Below are 26,641 nucleotides of genomic sequence, written 5' to 3' on the forward strand. Positions count from 1 at the left end.
AAAGAGTCAGTGCTCTGAGGAGCTGCCCATGAGAAACACCAGGAAGGTCTGGAACTCTTGTGATAAGGAGACAGCAGCGTGGAACCCCTGCAATGAGATGACAACATCAAGGAGCAGTAATAGCACTACAGTCTTGTCAAAAGTACCAGCACAAAACAGGTTTACTATTCAAGGTGTCTCATGATCAGATGATAAAGGAAGTAGGGTGCAGGAGGGTTTGAATGCACAAGAAAATCTGAAGTTAAGCTGGAAGGACAAAAAGCCAGGTCAGTCAAGTGTCCACGTCCTGTGTGCTTACCTCAGCTGGGCTCCATGTGCAGCAAGGAGCAGGCAGGGCAGGCAGCTGAATTCCATTTGCCTGCTCACACACGAGTGTTGCACCCACTCTGCTCCTTGTGGGAAATTCTGCTTAGGCTATAGTATGTATCACTAAAACAACAATGATCCTTTGTACACAGAAAATGAGAACTGCTTTAAGGAAGGAGCCTTTTCACCCAGCAGAGACAAATATTTTGTTCTGCATAGGCAGCTACCGCCCCTCCTAGCAGACATGCCTCGAGGTTTTGCCTCCAGTCATCTTGTTTCTGTTGTGACAAGATCAAGAAATTGTTCATCATGCCATTCTCCTCTCCCTTTTCCTGAGGCTAGCAACATATCAAAACCACAAGAATGAGCCTGTCCCAGAGCACAGTAGGTGCTAACAGAAGCATGGATGGGGGCAGAGGCAGTGCAGAGCACTGTCAAAAAGAGAAAAGAAAAATGCTCTCTTCATTCTTGGCTCAGTAGAAAACTTTTTCCACATCTCTGTTCTGACTCAAGTCTTGTATCCCACTGCAGGTTTGATTGTGAAATAGAAGATTTGCTAGAGAAAAGAGAGTTGCATGGAGTTGCAGGTTGCTGTGCCAAAGGCAGACCCACATGATTCAGACACACCTATTTATCAGAATGCTTCCCTAGGACCTTGCAGAAGCAATGCTGGCAGACCCAGAAGTGCCTCCTGTGCCTTGCAATGAGCAAGCTAAACAGCAGAACTTGCTTTGCTCTAAGTCTTTTGAGACTTCCAAATTAAAGAGCACAGTTTCCAAAAGCTGTGCCAAACTACTTACACAAGGTTGCTGCTTCAAAGTCACTTTCCTCTTCTTAGTCCAGCAGGAGTAGGGCAGCCTGCAGTCTGTAGCACTGATGTTATCACTGCTGAACCTCATCATTAAATAAGGAACAAACATCTTCAAGCTCTGCTGTGGCATGCCACTGCATCTGACAGAAGAATAAATGTCAGGGAGGCAGAGGTGAGCCACTGACCTCAGCTCTGACAGTGGCCATGACCAGATCCTTATCTCAACACCTGGAGACCTTTGCTCACTTAGTGGAGTTCTGAGCACACAGCTGGAATTCTCAGCTGTTCCAGGGAGCAAGCCCTGCCCTGCTCTGCAGGCAGACACAGATGCAGCCATTCAGCACGTTCATGTTGGGAACAGACAGGTTCCACAGCAAGCGGGGAATGCCAGAGGCAAGGGTTGTTCTGAAAGAGGAGCAGACCCACCCCTGTCCTGTGGGAAAACTAATGCCTAGCACAATCACACTCCAGGGTGCATTACTGACTCCACTTCAGCAGCTCCAGATAATTGGGGGCAGGGAGCATTAAAAACCATGCAAGGACATTTATTCTGAACACTGCAGGTTATTCTAAAAGCCGTGAAGATTCAGAGCTCTGCGCAATTTAACTGCAACTAAAATCCTTGGGTGACAGTTAAAATTCCTGACTGATTTCACAAAAAGGAGAGGTTTTCCAAACTGACAAACTGAATGGAACAAACCCTACTAAACATGTAGAAACACCAAAGTTAACTCATTCCATCTGAATAAATTTAGAAAAAACAACTGGGTTAAATGTCAGGGTTCTTGATGCCCTTTAGGTTTAATTTGTTCTTCACCAGTTAGGCTAAGTTCCCTCCAACTTTCAGATAAAATGTTTCAAAAATTACACAAACAGCTTTCTGCCAGGTAAGTTTGAATTGTATTAATGGAAACTATTTAAGTCCTTAAATCAATAACTAGATGGTTCATATTTGGTTTTTTAAATGTTAGTGTTTCATATTTCTATGTCATGTCTTTGGAGTAAACACCATGACATATAACTTAAATTCATTGTTCATTCAGAATACATCAAACCAGTCAAGGAGGGCCAGCTGCTCCTAGTTACTTTTACCAGTGGTTCAGAAATGCTTCTGCTTTTTAGAGAGGAAACAATGCTGGTTACCCTTCAAATGTTCTGCTTTTGGCAGTTCTCACCACTGAGGTGGCTGCTAAGGATTTTATATATTACACAGGAATGCTGTGCCTGAGAAGGGTAGCTCCCAATGCTTGCAAGAATCAGAGCATTGTTTAGATCCAAAATTCAATCTCACTAGCCTAGATTAACCTAATACACTCAATTGTTCTCCAGTAGGTACCCAGCAGCAGAAAGATTATGCAAGCACAGTTATCTCCCTCAGAATTCTGCACCATTCAGTACCTCCTGAAGTGAAAAAAATGAATTTATATTTTGAGTTGGAACAGGAAATCATAATCTGAACATATTAAAACAAAAACTGCAATTTTAAACAAGAAAGATGGCAACTTCAGTTCTGCTTAAAAGCAGGAATTCCATTAAGTAGGTAACTAAGACAACTCACTATAAAATCTTTACTCTGAACTCAGCTTATTTTAAATATTCATGTAGGATAACTGAATTTCTTAACTTTAGCTCTTAGCCATAAAACTTTGTAGGCACTTTCCATCCTTCATCCAGCTATGAATACATCATCAACACCAAAGATAATTTAAAAAACAGTGATATTAAATGGTTTTAAAAGAAACTAGTTTGCAACTCCTTAAGCCTTTACAAGTATTTCAACCTAAGTCAGTTTTCCTCTGCATAGGGAGGAAAGGCAGTTTTTCTTTACAGCTCATCTATATCACCATTCCATAAAAAGGTCTGAAATCTGCTTTAGAAATACCAAATTTCTCTAAAACTTAAGTACTTCAGCATAAGAGAACCAATCAAAAATTCACCCAGTATTACTTTAACCTTTTCTTTTTAATTACATGTAAAAATACTGCACAAGTTCTATTTTGACATTACATTCCACCCTGAGCAATGCACTGGCTACCTCACAGGTTGTGGGCATAATGAAATCACTCTGTGGGTGGCTGGCAGACTTTCACACCACTTCTATTGTTCAGCCACAGATAAGAGCCCACACTTAAACAAAACACACATTAAAACAGCACCACAGTCGAGTTAAGAGGTAACCAGTACAATCTTCTCAGGCACTCACCTTTTCAAAACAAACAAACACCCAAAAAACCACCCCAAAATACAGGAGCTGAAGGCATCTAAAATTGAGTTACAGCAGCTACAACTTCCACCTTGCTCAGATTCCTTCTTTCAGATTAATGAAGAACAGACACAGGAGCCACCATTTGAGATTTGAGGGTAATTTGTAGCCAGGTTTGACTGCTTAAAGCCAAGAAGGCAAATCTGCTGTGCTGAGGTATGGAAAGGTTCTTCACTGTGCAGCATGTCCCTCTGTTCCAAATGAAAAACTTCCTAGGCAGGAAGTTTGATAACACCACCTCTGACCACATTTTAATTTATAAAAAAGACAAGTATTTATGGAGGGTACTGTAGGTTTAGGGGGAAAAAACCAAACAAGATTATTTAACAACCTTTCTGTGTACACAAATGACTAATGTGCTAATAGGCAGTATTGTCAGGGGCTGTAGCTAGACTTGTTTGCCAAAATAGTGTCTGTTTTCATCCATTCACTTTTCCATAAAAGCCAGATTTCCCAGTAAGAGTAAATATTTATATTTGAAGCCATAGTAACATGGTAACAATTTTTCTTCAAAGATCAGAAAACCCCCAAACTCTCTAACAAGACTTTTTCCAACATGAAACCCCAGATCAGGTTTATTAAGTTACTTAAATGCCACTGCTCACTCTACATGCCAACAGAAGCAGCTCAGGCAGTAGGGGGGACCCTTGGAGTTGGCAATACCTTTGAATTCCCCACCTTTTTTTGGTTTTTTTTTAACAAAGAAGTCACAGAAGCCATCTCAAAGACACCAGTTTCATTCTGATAGATTGCTCCTTTGAGGTACTCTCAGTAGAAAAGATGGAACTTTAAAGCATTGCTTTTAAATGACATATTTAAACAAAAGCAGACTGAACAATTCTGTGCAAATTTAGTTCTTCCAACCATCAGTTTGGAAACATTTTCAACAGAATGTTTAAGTTAACAAATCATGTTAGTTTAGAATTAACAGATAAGTATAGCATTTTAAAACTACCATCTAAATAGCATGTTGAGGGCAGTATAATACATTGAGAACTTTTAAACTGTTATGAGTCAGACATTTTATATAAATTTAACACCTACCAAAGTAAATTCTGTAACAAAGTGATTTTGCATTAATGCATATAACACTGATCCTTAGGCAAACAGAGACACATTAAACCAACAAATCTGAGGACTGTGAGGAATGTTATAGCTGGCTGGAGTCTGCTACAAAATCCTTAAGGATGCATTGCTATGTTGCTGTACATCTTAATTCAGGACACAGGTGAACAGCTTTAGCAGGAAACCTTTATACCAGCCACTTTAAAGCAAGCAGACATTTCAGAGTTTTTTGGTTGCCAGAAGTTTAATCTTGCTTCACTTCACCCTTTAATTGCCTTTTCATGCGTGAGTATGGGCTGATTGTGTCATCCATCACGAAGTCATACAGGACTCTTATCCAAGAGTTATACTGGGGCAGGTTGTCATAGTATTCAGCTGCTATTTTCTTCACCTGAAGGAGAGATATGAGGTTTATTTACTGGTTATGTTAACAGCACTTGTGACAACTTTACAGCCCTCAGTGTGTAACCTGGTAATGTGTAACAGCACAGGAAGTTCCATTCCAGAAGTTGGATCCTACAGGAAAGGCCGCTTGTGCCACAGTGCAAACATTCCTTGAAGGAAAAAGCAATTCCTTAGCTATTAAGTAAATCTGCTGTGAAGTTTTTGGAGCTGCCAGAACAAACTCAGCTAACTTTCCAAAGTTCTTTCACCATGCTTCCTACAGGGTGATGGAGCTCACCAAGCAAGTGGTTTGGTTGCTATTGAAAGTGTGTGACTCAGCTCAGTGCTGACTCATAGATATACAACTAACAGTAAAAGGATGTTTTATGTTCCAAGAAGAGCTGTTTAGCACAGCTATTTTTACTTGTAGCTTCAAATCTCGGTACTCAGAAGAAAAAAGGCATTTATTTCCAAAGAATATTTTGTTTCTGAAGACAGACTTCAAAGAATGGATATAAACTACTTCCAAAGACTGTTCTCAGTTCCACGTGTTAACTGGACCACTGTTCAAACAGAGCAGCAGGTTCAGTTAGGTGCCCACACTGCTATTTAGGGCCAGCCACTTAAAGCCTTAAAAACATGACCAGAACAAAAAGGATTCTTCACAAAATTCCATAGCTTTAGTCCAAAGAATAACATCAATCTGAATAAGCAGCAAACAAACCCAAGGGATTTACATGTCTGCTTTGAAGGCAAAGCTTGTTAGACCCATCACACCTATAAAATAGTGCACCTAGGCAATGTTCTTTCACTCCACAATAGTAACTCTCAGCTCACCAGTGCTGAGGAATCAAGTGTTCAGTACTCAGGGATTTTTAGCACACAGCACAGCAACCCAATTCAATCAAATTAACTGCACTGTTCCAAAAGAAGGCTTTGTTTTCTTATCAGAGCTGTGGATTTCTTATCAGAGCTGTGACTCCTGCAGCAGAACTGAGTGTCTACCCCTAGAATTAAATACTTGGAAAAATTCATAGCTAAAGTACCTACCCAAGAAGTGAAACGCTGGTTCACAGCACAGACCCAAATAGCAAAGGTGAGCTAAAACAACTTTCACTGCATTTGAAAGATTAAAATCTATTAATAACAGCAATCATCTAGCTTTAAAAAAAATACAAAAGACCATACAAAGCCTCAGCAAACCAACTGCATGATCTACCTGCCCTGCTAAAAGTGCTGGTGTAGTTATTTCAGCTGCAGTTCCACCACTGACAACAGAAATACCAATCAAGTTTGGACTTCACTAGAGGGATGATCTTACAAGGTCTCACTATTGCCAAATGCAATACCAAAGCTGTGAGACCAACACCACAGCTGCTGTCAAATTACAAATTTAGTGTCTGATGAAAAACTGAAGATTCAGGTGTAACCCTGAAGCCTGTGTTCCCGTTCTTCAGTTGGGACACACGATACAGTGAGAAGGAAGCTCCTGCCTGTAAGAAGCAAAGGTTCAAGCAGGAGAACTTCACCTCTGCTACTCATGCAGGCATGACAGGTCCAAGTCCTGGCTTCAAACTCTTCATTCTGCCTGCCCTACACTGCCAACGTACAGCTGATCCTTACTTAGGGGTCAAAGGCTCTTGCCAGAGGAAACTGAAGTGCTGCAGACTAAAGAAGTTATTAAACATTTGTCAACAGTACAACAAACATTAACAGGACCTCAAACCCTCTCTGTTCCTCCACCAGAGGATGTCCCTGACAGAGGAGACTGAAGGATAAGCACACATTACAGTACTGCCCTTAACATTTCAATGGCAGAGATAACAAATCTCCAGAGTTAACTACAACCTCTTAACTAGTTTCTTGCATACTTACAAACAAGAATTCAGAAGACAGGCTGTAATTACAGAAAGCTAAAGTTAGTGCAAAGCACAAGATATGCATTCCCTCCCCTCTCCTTTTATGGAAGAGGACTGAGCAGCAGCAAACTGGAAGCTTGTTCAGGCTATCACTAAAATGCTTAATAATTACCTCCTTTATCACTCAATTTATATCGTGGAGTTTTTTTTTTGTTTTAATCTCCCAACTTCCATTCTTCTGTTAGTGTTCTACCTTAATTTAAGAAAAAGTAATAACCTTAGAAGTTAACTTACCAGTGGAAGGCTCTTGCCAGGAATATTGGGGAAATCATGATGTTCATTGTGATAGCCAACATTAAAAGTGAGCAAATTAAGTGGCCCATAGTAGGAGTAGGTCTCATGTCCTTTTAAAAACATGTAATGTTCAGCTATGAAGTGTCCTGAAATTGGGTGCAACCCAAGACCAAGTACTGAACCAGCAAGCATGTAAAAAATGGATTTGACTCCCCATAAATAATATATTACCACATCAAAGGCAAGCTGGGCCAATAAATTGATTATTTCAAGTCGACTAATGGGTTTAGGATTGATGCAGAGAGGTCTAATGGCATAGAAAAAGGGCTGAAGAACAATCCATATGAACTTCCTAAACCGGGTGCAGAAAAACCAGCCCTCGAAGTTGGTGGGAATGTCCACATCGATGCCGTCACCGCCAAGGTACCGATGGTGATCCATGTGGTACCTCTTGAAGGAGATGGAGTAGGGGAGACCCAGAGGGAGGTTGGCAAATATTCCAAACCATCGATTCCACATGGCTTTGCAGTTGCCAAAGGCACTGTTGTGGGAGATCTCGTGGATAGCCAGAGTCATGGAGTGACTAATACAGCTTCCAAAAACGTAAGCCCAGAAGACAACCCATTTCCAATCCAAGTCTTTAACCAGGTAGAATGCAGTCAGCTGCGCCAGAACCATCAGCACGACCACCCAGATCAGGTTGTAGTCTGGCTTCATCAATGCTTTGATCTCCGGATGTTTAGCTAGATGTGAAAAAATTCAACGAAGAAAGTTATTTCAAAGCTCTCCTCACAGCCAACTATCCCAATTAGATTACAGTTTTTCCTCCCTTTGTCCCAATTAGGAATTGTCTGCAAAGGTAATGAAACCGCGTGACCTTTCCACTTGTGATACTTACTGCTATAACGAATCATTTGCAATCAAGTCATTTTAGCACTTTTGCGTTGCTCAGCAACTACACACGTACATGGCAAGCAGCAGCACCGCATCAGCCTCCTCAGGAAGGAAACGCCTCTGAGCCGACAACACCCCCGGTAATTCACAAGGGCTCTCGAAGGCTCAGCCTGGATTTCAGCGCCGCACTCACCGCCGCTATCCGCCAGCCCCGGCCGAGACGCGGCTGCCGCGGTGACCTCTGCGCACAGCGGCCCCGGCACCGCCGTCCCGCCTGTCCCGTCCCGCGGGCAGGGAGCGGCGCGGGGCCGCCGGGGAACCGGGGCTGCTATTCCGCCGCCCGGGATGGCAGCCCGGCCCGCCGCCGCCCCGCGCCTCGGGCTCGGCCCCCGCAGGCAGCCGCCCCCCCCGCTCCTTTCCCCGCTCCTTCCCTTCCCCTCCCCCGCCAGCGCCGCCAAGGCGGCGGCTCCCGGCTCCCGCCCCCACGTCCGCGGCCCGGCCCGGCTCCGGCCGCCCCGCCGGGAGGCTCCGGGGCACCGCGGCACCCCCCGACAAGGGCGGCCATCTTGTGGGGTGCCCGTGCGCGTCCCCCCCGCTCCGCCACGCAGCCGGCGGCTCCCTCACCCAGGATCTCCTTGCGGCGGTCGGCGTGCGGCTGGTCCGTGTAGACCCACTCGAAATCCTCCCTGGCCACGGTGTTCCCCATGGCGGCAGCGAGAAATCCCCTCACCAGCTGCGCGCCCGCTGCACCGCGCCCCCGCTACCGCGCTTTATAGCGCGGCGGAGGCGGCGCGGAGCCACGCCCCCCGGCCCCGCCCTCGCCGCTCATTGGCCGCCGCCCGCTGCTGGGCGCGCTCCCGCCGCCGCTGCGCCCCCTGGCGGCGGGGCGGGGCGGGCACTGAGGGGCTCGGGGAGCGGGGAAGGAGGAGCCCTCAGAGCGGGGAAAAACAACCCTCAGAGCGGGACAGGAGCAGCCCTCAGACCGGACAGCAGGAGACCTTAGAGCGGCGAAGGAGGAGCCCTCAGAGCGGAGAGAAATAGCCCTCAGAAAGTGACAGGAACAGCCCTCAGACGGGACAGGAGGAGCCCTCAGGGCGAACAGGAGAGCCCTCATAGCGGGGGACAGGAGCCCTCAGAGGGGGACGGGAGCAACCCTCAGAATGGACAGGAGAAGCCCTCAGAGCGGGGGACAGGAACAGCCCTCAAAGAGGACAGGAGCAGGGAGCCCTCACAGCGGGCTGGGGCAGCCCTCAGAGCGGGCAAGGGCAGCCCTCAGACGGGACAGGAGGAGCCCTCAGGGAGGACAGGAACAGCCCTCAAAGAGGACAGGAGGAACCCTCAGGGAGGACAGGAACAGCCCTCAAAGAGGACAGGAGGAGCCCTCAGAGCGGGCAGGAGGAACCCTCAGAGCGGGCAGGGGCAGCCCTCAGAACTGGGAACAGCCATTCGCCGTCCTAACCCCGCGTTCCCGTGAGCTGCTGTCCTGCTCTGACCCCGTGCTTCCAGGCCCCTGCCTAAAGGTACTGAACTACAACTCCAAACGCCTGTAGCAAAGTCTCCGTTTCCTTCCCTTTTTGTGGTAAGATATTTTAAGAACTTCTTTGGCAAACTCCTCTGTAAGAACTTACCTCTATTTAATCTGTCACTGTGTGTATTTGTCATAAAACACTGATTGTGGGCAGTTCAGTGAGACAGATTGCCCTGTGTAGAAGTTGAACTACCGCTTGTTGGAATTTCAGTTGTCTGCTCATAATAATCTACATCAGTAGATCAAAAATCCACTCAAATTAATCTAAATCAGCAGTAGCGATAAAAACAATGGAGGCTATTATCACAAAGTAAATTATGCCTTATCTCTTCAGGTAGTACTAGTATCTCAAGGTTATGATTCATCACTTTAAATTTATTAGTAATAACGAGTACAAAAGGCTCATGCCTACAAGCTGCTGGAAGTCCCACATGCAACAGGGCTATTGGAGGGGAAATTCAATGTCTGAAATTCTGTGAAGCAGTGGGCAAAGCACAGGATCTATAAAACAGCACTTTTGTGAATAGTTTGGTTTGCATGCATTAGAGCACATTAGGGTGGGATTTAGAAGTGAAAAATGCAGCAGGGAGGTGAGACACGGGAAAGGTTTTGCTCAGCCTTTCCCTCCTTAGTCACAAAATCTGAACTGTGCAGACTGGTGCAGCATCAGAGGCAAAGCAGATGTCTAGATTGCATCGAGGCTCTGAGACCTTGCCAGGTTTACTTTTTGGTCAGTGACCATTTCACAATAAACCAGGAAGCTTTGGGGTTGCTAGTGCAGCAGCTGACTGCAGAATTCTTGGGGTCATCAGTGTTTCACTCAGCTGCACTCCAAACACCACATGTAACACTGGTTGGAGTTCAAATATTAGCCCTGCTAATCATTGTGCTAAAGGGCTCCTCATGCATGGGAAGGATCCTGCCAAAAGGAGTGTGGCAGGAGGTGACAGGAGCACTGGAGGAGTGACAGGAGTTAGATACACAGAGGCAGGTTTACAGCACCACAAACACACACAGGTTTGTAAATGGTCATGAATTAAACAGAATACCCCAGGTTTATAAACTGAACATTCCAGAGCAGTTAAACAAGGCTTAAACAGCTAAAAAAAGATATTAAATAGGAAAGCTTTGGGCAATTTAATTGCCCAAGTGTACTGGAGAGCAAAGTGTTTTCCCCATGTAATCACTGCATTTGATCATTTTGTGTAACATATCCAAGATTAGGTGTTCAGCAAGCCAACAGTGTTTGTATGTGATGTTTTCCATTCCAGAGACAGTGAGATCCAGGACCTACTGTGTCTTCAGCTGGCACAAGGCTTGAACAAAACTCCTGGAATGTTCACTTACATGTGAACAAAGCCAGGACTGCATCCTTAGAACGGGCAAGGTGAGATCCAGGCAGGAGAGCTGCAGGAGTGGAGAGCACATGGACAAGCAAGCTGGCCCAGGTACAGTGCAAAGTAGCACAGAAATGCACAGAAATGCAACTTGAGCTGAACAGAATAGCTCACAACTAGCTGACATGTTGCTGTAAGATAGTCCAAACTGAATTTACTAATTCATGAAGTAACAATCACTGAAAATTGCTAATTACCCTCTTAAAAGCATCAGGAACACCAAGGAATCAGAGAATCCTCTCCTGTGCTGGGACACATTGCACTGTATCCTACATCACCCTATCTTCAAGAGGCTCTTGATGTTGAAAACTCCTTTGGCAGCCCTAGTGCTCCCCACAATTCACTGTGAGAAGATCTGAGTAAGAGCAACCAAGTTTCTGTTCAATTCTGTCTTACCTTTTGCTTTAACAAGTTACACACAGGCATCCTTTGCAGCATTAATAAATATTAACATGCAATGGTGAGTACCAGGAACTGACCAAGTTCAATTTGTTTCCATCTGTATTTAATCTGTGAAATTTGCAGGTACTGTTTCTTCCTTCAGCACTTCCACTAGCCCACATTTGGAGGGTCCTTACACACTGTAGTTACACAGAAGTGTTCAGTTTGGGAAGCAAGACCTTGTCACAAACAGCTTTTCCCTCAAAAAAGTATCACTATGGTACCTCTTGATCTTATTTTCACCATGTTCACTAGGTACACAAATTCATTTTAAAAATTTCCAACCTTACTACAAAACAAAAAGCAAGTGCTATTTTTCTAAGCAAGTACTATTTTCAAAAAAGCAGTAAAGCTGGCCTCAGTATTTTCAAGTTTTTTTAAGAAACCAGATTTAAGACACTTAATATTGCTTTCCCTGACAGCTCTGACCTCTTTCAGCCCTTGACACAAGTACTGAAACTGAACAGTGGATGCAAACAAATCAGTTTCTCAGGTAATTTTGCAAACTGCATGTCAGTCTCAGTGTTTCAAGGCTCTCCCTTAAACAGGTGATACAATCACTGATCACCACCAACACGACTTCCAGGCTGATACACCAACTCACATAAATGTGCACAGGTATTGAGTGAAAAGAGATACAGTTTTACTTCAGGTGATTCATCAGCTTGTTCAGATATTGCAAAATTTATCCTTTTTATTTAACAAGGGACAATGTGGCGTCAGAAATTAAAGCTCCAGCTATTTTGTCCAAACAATTACTTCATTCTGGTTTTATTTCCCATGTGTATATTTTTCTGGTGTACATTCCAGCCAAAAGCCATCTGATGTTTCCTCTCTGGGATGTGAAACACAAAACACTGGTGTACCTTTATTGTGGAATTTCTTGTAACCATCCCCTCTACCCCTGAAGTTTCATGGGCCTCATCCCATTTCACTGGAATGAAAAATGTCAGCACATGGAGGAGCAGGATGCACCTGCAATCCTGGAGCACACGATACTTCCTTGAGCTGAAGGGTCCAAGCTGGCACAGTTCCCAGAGAACACTTCCATAACAATTGGCTGTTGTTCTCCAGCTCAGTTTAGGAACAGCCAGAGATTCCCCAACACATCCAGAAATGCTACTCTGGAATAACCTGAAATGATTTGTACACTGGCATGGTGGGGAGGGGGAAACTGTCTGCATATTCTAGAAATCAATAAAGAAACTGAAGTGAAAAATATTCAGAATGTATGAATAAACCCCTTCAGTAAATGCAATTCACAAGTTTATACTTGTTTGGAAGCATTTAACCACAAGTAGCTGGCAATTAGTCCATTTTTATCACAAATAACCATTCAATGAATTGGCATCACACAGTAATTCTAGCTATCATGCTGACCCTTTGACTCAAAATTGTATTTTAAAAGTTCAGGTATATGCCAGTATTTTTAAGCTGAATAGCAGGTATCTATCTCCAAGATAAAGTTACCTGTAACAAAGATTCTGAGGTGAATAAACCAGTAAAAGCAAATGCTCCTTCAACAGTTGAAGTCTGCTCTCAGACAGCCTTCTATCATTTCTTTGATTATTAAGAAAAATGCCTTTTTTTTTTTTTGAAAGGGACTCAAATTACTTGAGAAGTTTATTTGAAAGCTGAATGTCTGTCAAATATTAGGCATTTGTAATGTTACTTCTGGTATGAGCTACTGTGTTTTAGAAGTAAAAATTGTAGCTGAAGTTTCAGGAAAAATGTCAGTTTGCCACAATTATATAATACCTGACCAGATAACTTCTGATTTGTTTGGTGCTTTAAACACAGCCACTAGGGTATGCTGACAGCCACACAAAATGAACTTGCACTTTAACCCACAGCAGGAATATCAAGATTGTGAACAGCTACAAAATGCAGCGTTTGCATTTGCAGTGCCATACCAAGTTGAATTCAGAACCACCTAAAGACAAAGCAGCAGCTGGTTAAAAAAAAGAAAACAAAAGTCAAATTATAAAGCTATATAGTTTAGTACATTAAAACAAAACCAAGGACAATGGTATTTGTATAAGATTCCAAAAATATACAGATGGCAGGGGGGGAATAATCACTGTACACAACTCTGAGGTGGTTAAAGTGACCAGAGAGACTGAACAGTGCAAGACATGCTTTTCCAGTTACAAGCTCAAAACAGAAGTGCAAAAGAAATTAAAGCTCTGTCTGAAGTGATTTACCTTTTAGGATAAGGAAAGCTTAGAATATTGTCATCAGTGTTACAGAGAAATTTCCACCCCAACCCCAACACAGACACAGAAAATTGCTGAAGTTTCACCATATACAGCATTTCACTCCAGTGATGCCCCCAGAGCCTGGTGACTCCAGGGACAGTTGGCAGGTGCTGGGTGTTGGCCATGACCCAGGTGATGCACAGGCAGCCTCTCCACTCTCCAGCTTTGGCTAACAACAGCAAGGGGCAGCCACACAGCCCAAAAGCAGACACTGATTATGGCTGAGGAACAAAGGAATTGCTTGACAGGTCTCTGTGCTCTCTCCCAGAGTTTGGAACAGTTTCAGGCAAGTGCTTTTGGCAGGCTGACTAAGCTGTACATGCATCTATCCATGCAAATGTAGAATATGGCTCCCAAGACCTAGGACCAGGGTGTGTGCATGTGAAGACTGGATAGAAGGCCCTTCTGTGGAAGTTTACAAAAATATATAGCCAATACTGCAGCTTAAGAAGTCAGTTTTACTCGTTACAGAGAACCCCAAAAAGTATTAACTACTTTTCAGACATTCCAGACAAGGTCACTTGTAACAAAAAAGGTCAAGTTCTCAAAAACAAGGTTTTAAAAGCGGATTTTTCCTTCAAGTGAACAGGACATCTGTTTTTACTCTTAACCATTTAGTCAGTTAAGACAATTTATTTAAGATTTCATGTGAACATATGCATAAACACAAATAAGTTTACTTTAAAACACGTCTGCACGGAAAAAAAGGTTAACCCTTCAAAACATAACAGAGCAGGTCTGGTTAGTACGTAGCTATTGCAAATCTTAAAGATTCTGTGCATTAGGCCCACCCATATAGAAAGCAGGGGAAAAGTCAATGAAAGAAAATCACTGTTCAAGTCTAAGTGGTGTTTTGAAGAGCCAGCAGCCTAAGTGACACCATGAGCTGGTCACAGTATCCAAACAAGCAGGCCTGCTTGGGCTACCAGAGCAGCGTATCCTCCTGAAGGCGCCGTCTCCTCCCCGGTTATTTTCTGTTCCGAAGGCGTTTGGATTTCCTGGGACAGTCTGTGGCATCCACCGCCTTCCTCCTTTTCCTGGGAGATTGTTCGTTTGAGCCGGAGCCCGAGGAATTCCCCACCGTGCTCTCCATCACCTCGCGCAGCTTGCGCTCCAGCTCGGCCAAGCGCGCGTTCTGTTCCCCAATGATTTGGGTCTGCTCAAGCAGTTTCTGGTCTTGATCCTGGAGCTGCTTCTGCTGCTCCTGCACCTTGAGGCGCAGCTCCGAGATCTCCCGCTTCAGCGCCGTCAGCCCCGTGCCGTTGGCTTTCACCTGCTGCTGCAGCTTGGTGACTTCCTGCCTGGAGGGGCTCTGCTTGGAGAACAGCTGCATGGTTGTCAGCGCTGCAGAAGGCCCTGGAACTTCAGAGACAACTGTGATTAGTGCTCTGCAACTTACGGGCACAAGCGGCATCCCAGTGTTTGTGTGTTGCTTATCCCTACTCCCCACACGTGAATCTGAGCACCCACTGCGAGTAACGTGAACAGGCAAACAGATTTAAGTGTCTAACAAGAACACGTGGTAATCTCAGAGCACAACCAGTTTAATTTAAAATACTTACAGCTTTTCAGTAGTCAGGAAAAATGTTCATAATTCATTTCCTGTATATAAGCCCCCCTCCTTTTGCTGCATCAAAAACTGTGTACAACTATTGTGTTGTCATCTAGACTTAATGTCACACATATTAAGACAAAATCCCACAAAACATCTCCAAATTACTTAATATGGAATAGTTAAGACTGAATAAATATCTTTCATTAGAACAGCAAAATTCTGCTGTCTTAGCTGCAGCTAAAGTTCTAAAAAATTGTAGTTTGGAACTTAACAAGGTATTTTGGTATAACTTACATTTTAGAAGAAAGGAATTTATTTTCCATGCTTCTTTAGAATCACTCCTCCTAAGCACTAAAACCATACTGGAATCTGAGCTTGGAAGTGTTGATTCTAATAAAGTTCCTGCAAATCAAGGAGACTAACAGCTACTGTATAATTTCTTTCACTTTTTCTGCCATAAAAGGTATCTATCACTTTTTCTGTTATTATACTCTTCTAGCAAGGCTGTGCAATTGAGGTGCAACTTTAAGTGCTCTACAGACAGAAGAGTCTGGAACAGTCATCCTCCTTTTCCTCCTTTTTTTCCATCAGGATGGCAGCACAGCTACCATTATGGGACACTAAGAGAGAGGTGATGCCCTTCCCTCAACAAGAGAGAGGCATTTAATGCACCACAAAGCCTTGGCCTTGAAAAGCTGATTGATATCAACTGTGGGTTTGGGCAATACTTCCTCAGCTGAGAGGCTCAGTATATACTAACACATATAATTGGAAAAAATTTAAACCCATATATCATTTTAAAAATTAAAACTAGCAGGACTATAATTTTAAAATTAAAATTTATATAATTATAAAAATGAAAGTACAACTAGAAGGATATACTAAAGGTGGCATACACACTTATGGCTAAAAGGATGGACAGGACATACAAGAAACAAAAGCATCTGCAGTTAGGCCTATTGGTTTTACTTAAGATTTATTTCCCCCCCCCACCCCAGTTTTTACTAAGTTATCTTTCTAGAAAGTTAAATTTCACACTTCCTAAAATGGCAACACATCCTGTATAGGGAAAATTCTACAATTTTGCCAATCTTTTGCCTTTTACCATTAGGATAAATTCAGCCAAGAGGCAACTACCTTGGACTTTAGTTCACAAAAGTTCTGGAAAGTCTGACAGAATATTCGAAGGACAAGTTTAATGGCTTCTGTATAGACTGTTATTTTAATTGCCTTTTCACTATCACCTGTAGCTATTTTGCTTGTTAGTGCATAAAACAGTACCCCCAGCAAAGTAAAAAAAGCCCATTCCAGCCCTCTATGTGCTGTTACAGCTTAGACAAATTCATTTGCAGCTTGTCCTAAAAATAAAAGGCAGTGAGTTGTCATCTCATGTGCCAAATTTCAACCAAATGCAGCGATAAAGTCTCATTCATTGGTGGCACAAAAGCATTTGTTTCATGAATTCACACTATGCATAACTCCAACATACACTCAAGTGACTGTTCTTTTAGCAGTACAAAGGCTCCTTAACTTTCAAAGCAAATGAATTTCAGTTAGCATTCTTAAAAACAAGTATCATCAATATTTATGTAATAAAGCTCCCCTTGAAGGGAGGGAGCTTAGGAAACATACAGTGCTGTGATTGTTTTAAAGAACAACTAAATAAAAGTGAACTATACGTTGGAATTAATACCTGGGGCAGTTCCTATTAGACGTCCCGATACATCTGACCCAGGCATCTTTCTTTTCAGTATTGGAACAATCTTCTCATCAAAATATTCCATAGCCATGGAGGAAATGTCCCTTAGTTCTTGAAGAACTTCATGAGCTCTCTGAGGAGCTCTTGTAGAGTTTACATATCTTAGCACTCGATAAATTTCATCTATTACCTAAAACATTTAAGAAGAATTAGGATTTTCTGATAAAGGCAAGATTATTTCAGTTTGTTCTAGGAATTCTGGCATATTTAGGGGTTTTTACCACATAACAGTTGCACACCACTGTGTGTTTTAGTTTCAGATCAGCTTTTTAAAGTGTTGCTCGTGATATATCAGAGAAGCTATTCATTAAATCTATCACAACAGCTCTCTTCAAAATAATGAAATAATGCTCATTAGGTGAAATGTGAAGTACAGGCATAGTTGGTTTGCAAGTTACATAATCTATACTCAGCAAAGCATGATCATTTCCTGCAGGAGACCCTGAAGCAAGAAGCCCTAAAGCAGAGCAGTCACTACCCTTGCCAGTCATGAAACAGAATTGGAGTAGCAAGAGTTAGCATTATGTCAGCCTGAAGAGCTGTAAATATTTACTTGAGTCCACTTCCATACAAACAAAATATTGCAAATTCAGATTAAATCCAAAATATATTCATTTACAAAACATCAATTCACTACTGACAGAGAACAAAACCCTCTTGACAGGTTTGGAAAGCAAAGCCCTTTAGTTAGGAGAGATACAGAAAGATGAAGGGAGTCTTACTAATTTATGAATTAAAATCTGAGGCAGGTCAAGATAGGAGTGCTGGTGTCTTAGCCAAAGCTGTACAGGTATTTTGCACAGGATTAAGAATGTTTGAAGAACACACATAATAAGGACCTTGTAATACAGTTGCACCTTCTGTTCTGATAAAGGAAACTTAGCTAAAAAGTCCCAAAAGCTACACAAGACCTAAGTTTCTCATCAAGCAACAAACGACTGCTCTAATTTCATCCACTCTATATCCTGTTAGCAACATCCTCAATAGAAAACCTTGCAGCAGTGCTCTGCTATCACAGAATGCTGAACCTCAAACCAGGATTTGCATATTCTAACACAAATTCACTTCCTGGCAGTTCTATGGTGACATTTCCTGAGGGAAGCAAGCAGGTGGGAGGGAAACCTCAGACTGTAAGTGAACACTGAGCCTTGAATCTGACTGACCAAAATATTAATTAATGGGTGAACTGGTAACTGTGCTGGGAGTGCAGCAGTGCTAGCAAACTCACACAATAAGTAAATAATTTAAAAAAAAAACCTCACCAACTTTTTAGCAGTTGTATTAAAATAAAATCAAGGTGCTTACAAGTTGGTGCCCACAAGGAAAAGCAAGCTCACCTGCCCAACTCCTGCACACCCCTGGTCTGAGATAAACACTGCCCTTCCCTCTACTGGGACAGGGTGAGTACTGCCCTTCCCTCTACTCTTCAGAACAGCAAAGCAACTTTTTTTTTAAGAATCCCATTTACCATGTAAGTATCAGGGACTTAAGTTCGTTTGACTTCACTATATTTTTTTTTTTAATACATGGTATATAACAGTATAATGTAAAGTCATACAAGGATATAATTAAAAATTAATTAAATATCAAGTCAACAAGAGTAACAGAAATAAGATAAAGATAAGAATACATTCCATGCCCACAGTTTATCCTACCACTGCATGCATAAATGCCTCCATGCTTCCCCAGAGTCCTTTCCATTCATCTCACTGCAATTCAGTTCTCTGCCCACCAAAAAGTAACATCAACATATCCACACCTTACAGGGAAGATCAATGAATAGAGCATTAGGGTAATGTTCACTGATCTCATTTAATCCCTCAGCTGTACCAGTCTTCCTCTGAGCCTGATTTTGTCAATTCCCCTGTGCACTGGTGATTTCACAGCTTATAAAACATCAGTATCTCAAATGTACATCTTGTCTGCATAATTTATATTTAATGCTGGGCTGCTATTCTAAAACACCAGAACTGTTCAGTAATGTTCCCATTTAACACACTTTACATTTAAAATTAATTCCACCTACTGTACAAAATATACCATCCACTGTAATACTGAACAGTGTTTTGACATACTAAATACCTTAATTCAATTAACCTGAAGTACTCAAACCCTTAAGAAGGTGCATAAAATCATGACTGACTGAGTACCTAGTGTTATGTGTAATCTAAATTACTACATCTTCAGATGGCCTGATCACATTTTTTTTCTAAAAGGTTGTAGAAGATGAGTATAGCACAAGCCAAACATCAGAATCAAGAGAGAATCTAAGGGCAAAGAGAAATCTAATTTAAAATAATTAATATTTAAATACAGCCTGGTTTATTCATTTTAGACTGCCTGGTAAAACAGAGTATTGGCTTGCAGGTTTATTTGCAAGTGTGTATATATATATATACAATATAAATTTTCCCCAGCTGTGCCAGGTTAAGTTACACAATCCTATTTTTTAAACACAGATACAGATTCACATAATATAATCTGCATTTTACCTTTCCAGGTATGAAGCAACAGAGATTGGAATCCACATACTTCATGAAAGTCATATTTAGGAGAGACAGCCTCGTTTCCACAGCAGCGAGGATGTCTGCATGGCGAGCTAAGGAATGGTTTCTCCTCTCTGACTCCCGCCTGGAAAACACACCACAAGGTGACACTCCTTTAACAAGGAGTCAAAAATCCAACTGTAACGTTTGTCAAGTTAATTTCACCCTTAAAACCCTCTAACCACAAACATTTGTCTTCATAGAAATAATAGATACTATAGAGACCCAGCCAGTAACAGCACAATTTCTTAGACAAATTTTGTTCTCTAAGTAATTACTACACCTTATGTATAGTAAATTTTGTGTGTAACTGAGGACATTTAAGAACAAGGCTGCAATACTGACAGCAGCAGACACTGAGAGTGAATACACTTATCCCACTCACTCATATGGTCAGTACTTGCAATTGAAATAACAAATGTAATATATCGGTAGTGAAGTTTACATAGTAAAGAGCTACTGGGAAGTTTAGGTTGAGCTAGAAACCCTTTTTGAGAAAGGATCTCTATGTCAAGTAGCATTTAGTTTCTTCACTCTGACTGGGAAATCTGATAGGACACAGCAGCAGCTGCTCTTATTCAGTGGAAAGAGGAAGAAAGATATGGCTTTAGTGAGAAACCAGTTCCCAGTAATGCTCACATGTCAAATCTCTCTTCCTTGTTCCCATTTAATCCTTGCCAGTGATAAACCTTGCCTTTTTTTAAGCAGAATATTTGATAAATCATCGGTGAAGGCAGTTGTTCTTGAAAAGGAATGGCATTTATTCATTCCCAGGAATCCTTGTTTGATTTGCCAGAAGAGTTGATTAATACAGAACCCAGACTTCTCTGTTTGAAATACCAGACACACCTCTCACACCACTATTCTGAAATTAAATCTTAGGTTCAAGGTGGTTTTAGAAAAAAAAAATTAAATAAAGGCAAATGTGACTCAAATTTTCAAGATATATAAGAGAATTAGCCAGAAAGGAATTCCTTTTCAAGAACCTGCTTAAATGAATCTAACACAATTACATTTAATTCCAGTTTTAACTGGTACATACCTTGGAAGTTGAGCTTTAACTTGCTTTTGACACAAGTTGTGGTATCTCTCCACTTTCAGAAATCCCTGATTTAACATTCTCTGGCAAACCAAGTCCATGCGCTTACAAACCTGTATTTAAGTAAAAAGAAATCTTAAGGCTCAATTAAGGCCACAGCTCACTTTTACTATTATCTTATCCCTACCTGCCAGCTAGCAAAAGATTCTCTTACAGTTTTTTGCTCCATTTCAACAAGCAAAAACTGCAGTTGAGATTAAGGCATTCCCATCTCCACCAAAGATCAGAATACTCCAAAAAGGAGCAGCTATGTTTCACACAGTTCACAAATAAATGTTGATTTTGCCTAACAAGAGACAGTGGGCTGAATGGCACCTATTAGAAGCAAATACAATTTCCTCTGATTTTAATGGAAGCTGCAGATGCCCATGCCTGGCTTTCAGCATGGTCTCCACAGTGATTCTGGTAGATGAAATTAGTATTTTGTAGTCTCAAAACCAGAAACCTTTAAAGACAAGAAATCACCGTGGTTTTCTTTCAGTGTTTAAGGCTTTTGTTTTTTAACTCAACCACAACTGAATTTAAAAACACATAGAAAACATTGCACATGGAACAAGATTCTCCTTTTTGTATAAGAAAGTCTTTTCTCCTTTGCTTAAAGGATTCCTCTATTTGCTGTTGGACACCAGTAGTCTCAGGGGGTTTTGCACCACAGATTTAGGAAGAAGGGACACGAAGAGCTGCAGAAGATACAATAAATTGCTAAAGTTAAACCTTCACAAAGTTACCACTTACAGGACAAAGCCAACTCATACAAACATTTAAAGCAATTGCTATTCAATTCTGAAGGTACAAGAGCTTAGTGACCCAACTGTTCTTTGAAGCAATTTTGTGTTTGTTGGGATTTTTTAGGTACTGAAGTCCACAGCTCCCACTGTGACCCCACTTGCCAATAAATACTCTTTCTGTTTTTTTTAAATAAACACTCCTTTCCTCCACACACTCATCATTTCATAACCTAAAGTCTATGTAAGTTTACACCTTGAGGAAGAAGATTCTCACCTCTCCCAGTAAAACCTGCAATTACTTTGTGTAATGCCTTCTGTATAAAAAGAAAGAAGCTCTGCTTTGTGAGCCAAGTTCTGTGAGAACTGACCACTTTCAGACATCTCTGTACGGACAGCCCATTAGGCATACATGGACTGTGTGTATGTCTGTGCTCCTCGGTATTACATCCTTAACAAAGAAGGATCAGCCAGGCAAACGGCAGAGGGAGAGCCTCAGCACACTGCCCCACACTCAGTGATCCAGTTAAATCATCTCCTGTGTATAAGGAAAAATGCCGGCCTTCCTGCAGGAAGGAGGAAATGGTTCTTTCCTCCCTGAGCTCGCAGCTCCAGGGGCGCACGGATTTAAATCGTTTTTGAGTCAGGGCTTTGCAGCTTTCTGGCAGCTCCAATGGCACCGGATCCTGAAGCAGGAACCGGGCCCCGCACAGGGCTGCGGCAGCTCTGCGGCCACCGGGCAGCACAGGAAACATCTCCGGCCGCGCTCGGAGGCGGCAGAGCGGCTGTAACCTCGCTCACAGTGACATCTGCCGGCCAAGAGACCCCAGGGAGCCGCAGCCCAACACACCAACCGCACCGGGGTTTGAGCCTTCCTCCTCTGCCTGCCCTGCACAGCAGGAAGGATTATTTGCTCCCATTTCTCGACATTACCCGTATTTAGCCAATAATCAGTCCAGATCCCAAACTTCGGGATCACCAGAAATCAAAAGTGTTTGTTTGCAACTTATGTTACCAATCACCTGGTAATTCTCAGCTAGTTCACCACCTAAACCATAGAGCACCTGGATTTAGAGGAACAGAGATGTAGAGTAGCTTCATTACACTTTTAGGTGTCCACAGCAGTCCAAGACAGTTGGATATTACATATTCAACAGATCATAAATTGAATTTTCTTATCCTTGTATTTGTAATGTTGGTGAATATTTTCTTATTTTAGTCACAGAGCTGAAAGAGGCTGTGTTTCCTCAAAGGTCAAGTCCAACCAGACCCTGTGTTCAAGTTTCAGAGTCAGAAAGGTATTCCAAATCCATCTAAAAAGCAGAAGGAGAGGTTGTGCTGACTTTTATGTGAAAGCAGCTTCCTATGATCCTATAAACTAATTTCCACTTCATTTGTAAACACACTGACACAATCTACTACCTTCCTTAAAAAGCATGTTTTATTTCTTCCAAGCTTCACTAACCAATTCCAAAACAAATATAAAATATCCTAGAGTATTTAGATTCAATATGTTATTTTTCTTAGACAGCACACTGACACCATGGTCTGTAAAATGTCTTTTTTAGGGTAAAGTAAGTTATTTTTAGGGAAAAATGCTTATAACTTCATCAAGAAACCTTAAAATAGAAATGCCTGTAAACACAGACTGACTGAAACTGGGAATATTAAGGCCATGCTGTCCAAAGGCTTTCAGTCCTTACTTGTGCTGTGCAGGAAACAAGCACAAGTTTGCTGCAGAATCAAAGTAATCCTGATGTGTGTCAGAATCCAAGATAACCTTCTCAGAGTGTCCATGGAAGGAGGTTGTGGACTGTGAGATTTTAATCATGCTTGTTGTAGTAACAGCCTGAATGGAAGTGCCTTTCCAAGCTCAGACATGTGACTGAAAAAGAAACTGGAATCTAAGAATTTCATTATTATCCCACTGAGGTAAAAATTTCAAAGCTTCTGCAAGTCACTAAAAATATCCCTGTAAAAGGAGCCTTCAAAAGCTGGAAGATAGTGAGCTTGCCTGTCAGCATGCACAGTGGGCTTGTCCACAGCATTACAGCTTCAGACATTGGCATCCTTGGTGTTTTCTGTGCTTCTCTCATGGGGATCATCACAGGAAGCAGATGAAGTAAATGCTCAAAAGGGCTGAAAGCAAAAAGCTGCTGCTTTTCCTCTCATTCACTTTGTCTGAACAAAAGTTTGAGGGCTCAAGATTTCCCTCATTTCAGACATGACTGATCTCTGAATACCTATTGTTTAGTCTCTGCTCTTTGGATCTACTTCAGTGCTTAACCTGTAGGTGCTTCATTTCAGCTTTCTCACACAGTGACCCCAGGAACAGAGCTTTATGCTCAGGAAAGCTTTGTGCACAATGAGGGGCCCACAGCCCTGCCCTGCCTGATGGCAATCATCACAAGCAGGAAATGTTCTTTACCTCATCCTTTCAGGACAGAAAAAGACTTCTGGATCTCATGCCTGAGATTATGCTCCTCATTATGCTCTACATAAACAATGCACATTCCTATCTCCATTTCAATCTGAAAACATTCTGGGGCTCTGTGTCCCCCCACCCAGCCAACTCCTCAGTCTGGTGTTTTGTATACACTGAAGATCCAAACCCAGTTCAATCCAGAGATGGTTTTTTTATGGATCACTGAGCTAAGGTGCTCCAAAATAAAAAACACATTAAGACATCCATTCCTTCCATGCTGGGATCCAGAAAATGCAACAAAATTACTGATTTAGGGAATCCACATTTTTTTGTCTAAACATGATCAAACTTTGTTTAGGTTGATTGATGTCCTGGATGTTCCTGCCTTCCTCAAGATGCTTTATCCCATGGAATCCCACATTCTAAGGGGTAATGAGGTTGCTTTTGGGCATGTTTCTAATAGGCATGAGACCTGAGCAATTTCATATCTGTCATTCAATTAATGTGCTCCTGCAATGTATCTTTAGCACAATACTACTTATTATAAGACACACTCATTCATCTTTGATAAGCAGCTCAAGTCAGTCCCCACAGAAAACAAAAATTTACTTTTGTGCAAGGCAGCTCTTAGAGCAGGAACACACAGGTATTTCCAAAGGCTACTCACCACCTTGAAAAATCCCAAAGTAATGAAATTTCATTCTGAATTTATGCCTGGGCACTACTGTTTTTAAAGGCTACCTTAACTCTCTGACAAAGCACCTGGAGCTATGAAGAACATGCAGTGTCTGCCAAAAGAACACCTCCAGCTCTGAGCAGCCACCTGAGAGACCCAGCTGACCAAGCTTATGGGCTCACAGCAGAAAGGCTTTGATTCTTTACATTACTGCTGGCTAACAAAAGGCTGCTTTCTTCTCAGAACAATGCTCATAATGCCTTCTGATGTGCTTAAGGGAACAGCTAGGAATTTGATGGAGATTAATTTTCTTGGCTGTCACTGACTCAAAAAGTAGGGAAAGACCAACTGAATAGTTTCCTTCATTTTACACGCAGTATTGTTCTACATATGTGTCAAAGTTGGTATTTATCAAGTCTGGTTTTGCATATTTCTGAAAGTTCTGAAAGGGGCAGTCCTCTTCTAGAAAAAGGAACTTGGAGGTGCTATACAAAAGAGCATAAAAGTGTCACATTTTACTTCCTAAGTGCCAATGAGAGTTAAACAGCTGGTTTAGTCCTGACCTCCTCACCTTTCCTGCTCTCACCTTCACTGCCAACAGAGCATGACAAACACTGAGAGCTGGAGAAAGAAAAAGCCTTCTGAGGACTTGTGAGAGCCCCCACAGGCACTGCCATTCACAAGGTGCAAGGGAAAGCTGCAGCCACGGGCTGTGCCTGCAATTCTGAGCCTGAAACGTGGCATATCCAAACACCATGTGGTTTACTTCCCTTCCCCCTGGTCAAACTGCAAGCACACCTGGGATCTTGGGGATGTCCTGTACAGGGCCAGGAGCTTTTGGGATCCTCATGGCTCACTTCTAACTCAGGCTATTCTGTGGTTCTCAAACACTACTTCTTTTTGACAGATCCACTACCTACTCCCACAGAAGAAGCTGAAGCCTTGAGGGGACTGACAGCACACTCTAGAAATATTTAGGAACTGGTGTGCTTGGAGGAGTATAAATGAGAACAGGTTTTCTGCTTGAAGAGCTTTTGGTTTATAGTTACAGTCAGGATGCAACACTTTAGGTTGCTGATCCAAGACACAGGCAGTCCAATTTCCTGCAGAAATACACTTGTAACATTATCCAGTTTAGACTAATCGAGTTCTTAAAATAGGAATGGTACAGTGCATGCACATTTACTGAGAGTTACATAAGCTGTGCATTAATTCCCTCACTATTATTCCATTTACAACCTCGTAAGGGATTCAGTAAGACAACAGCTTATCATAATATGACATGGTTTACATCAGGCTCCTTCTGCAGGCCGTTAAATATTGATATACATTGATCTCCTCGCTGACAGCTGCGGGGTTTCTTGGCATTATCAAGTTCAGAGGTGCAGATACTATATGCTATTAATTACGCATCCACTAAGACTGGAAGAAGCAGGCAGGTTTTTTTGGTTTGGTTATTTTTTTTTTTTTACATCTTCTTTTTTGACCCACATTTCTAGATAAGGGAGGATTCTTGGAGCAGCAGGCTCACCACCTCCTACACTTGTAGGCTTAAGCCCTATAAGCAAAAATAAACACACATATGAGACACAATAGACTACCCACCCCAACCAGTCACTGGGAGAAACGAGCCGCCAGCAGCCCGGTGCTTTCTCACAGAGCGTGAAAGGAATGAAAGAAGTCAGAGACGGAATAAAGAGCTTTAGGAATGCGCGTATGGCAGAGAGAGAGCGGAGAAGGGATAAAGCCCCATCGCACCCACCCCACCTCATCCAGCCTTTCCCCGGTGAGCGCAGCAGCCCGGCGGGGGCACCGGGGCCGCCGCCACCGCCGCCCTGCCCGGGCCAGGCGGGCTGAGCCCGGTCCCGGCCGCAGCCCCGCGGCCCCCGCCCCGCCGCCTCCTCTCCGCGGCCCCTACCAAGCGCAGCTGGCTCGTCTCATCGTAGGACAGGAAGCTGAGGATGCTCTCGATAGCCACGATGGGCAGCCCCATGAGCGTGTTGCTCTGAGGCGGCGGCTCCATGGGCGCCAGCGGCTCGGCGGCCTCCGGCAGCGGGGCCGGGGAGAGCCGCGCCGAGCCCGGGGCGCCGCCTTCGCCCTCCGACACGAGCCGCTCCTCCGGCGCCGCCATCTTGCAGCCCGTCCTTCCTCCGCGGGGGGACGGCGCCGCCTCTCTGTGACGCCTCTTCCGCAGCCGTCACGGCGGGCCCGCCCCGGCATTCCCGCAGGGAGTGAGGGAAATGGAACCTCCCGCGCTGCTGCGGTGCCTGAGGGCTCGGGTCGCTGCCCCTGCCCGGGGAGCCGTTCGTGGGCGGGTGCCAGGGGCATGGTGTCCGACTCTCGTCGGTGGTGCCCG

The 26,641-nt window shown here is 43.0% G+C and overlaps 2 protein-coding genes across 2 annotated transcripts; both read right to left on the reverse strand.

Annotated features, from left to right (window-relative positions):
- Positions 1-3,604: 3,604 nt before the first annotated feature.
- Positions 3,605-8,649, reverse strand: DEGS1 (delta 4-desaturase, sphingolipid 1). Its single transcript, XM_054290452.1, has 3 exons — positions 8,501-8,649; positions 6,983-7,725; positions 3,605-4,836 (listed from the first exon to the last, which is right to left on the reverse strand). Exons 1-3 carry the CDS (start codon positions 8,580-8,582, stop codon positions 4,690-4,692), a joined length of 972 nt encoding a protein of 323 aa, XP_054146427.1. The 5' UTR covers positions 8,583-8,649; the 3' UTR covers positions 3,605-4,689.
- A 5,035-nt stretch (positions 8,650-13,684) lies between these two features.
- FBXO28 (F-box protein 28) lies at positions 13,685-26,416 on the reverse strand. The gene is made up of 5 exons (XM_054290451.1): positions 26,204-26,416; positions 20,403-20,512; positions 19,307-19,445; positions 16,749-16,944; positions 13,685-14,862 (listed from the first exon to the last, which is right to left on the reverse strand). The coding sequence occupies exons 1-5, from the start codon at positions 26,414-26,416 to the stop codon at positions 14,468-14,470; spliced, it is 1,053 nt and encodes a 350-aa protein (XP_054146426.1). The 3' UTR covers positions 13,685-14,467.
- Between the last annotated feature and the right edge of the window lie 225 nt (positions 26,417-26,641).

Source organism: Melozone crissalis, unplaced genomic scaffold (assembly GCF_028551555.1).
Source record: "Melozone crissalis strain CALT ecotype California unplaced genomic scaffold, PUWL_Pcris_2 ptg000081l_1, whole genome shotgun sequence".
Lineage (NCBI taxonomy): Eukaryota > Metazoa > Chordata > Aves > Passeriformes > Passerellidae > Melozone > Melozone crissalis.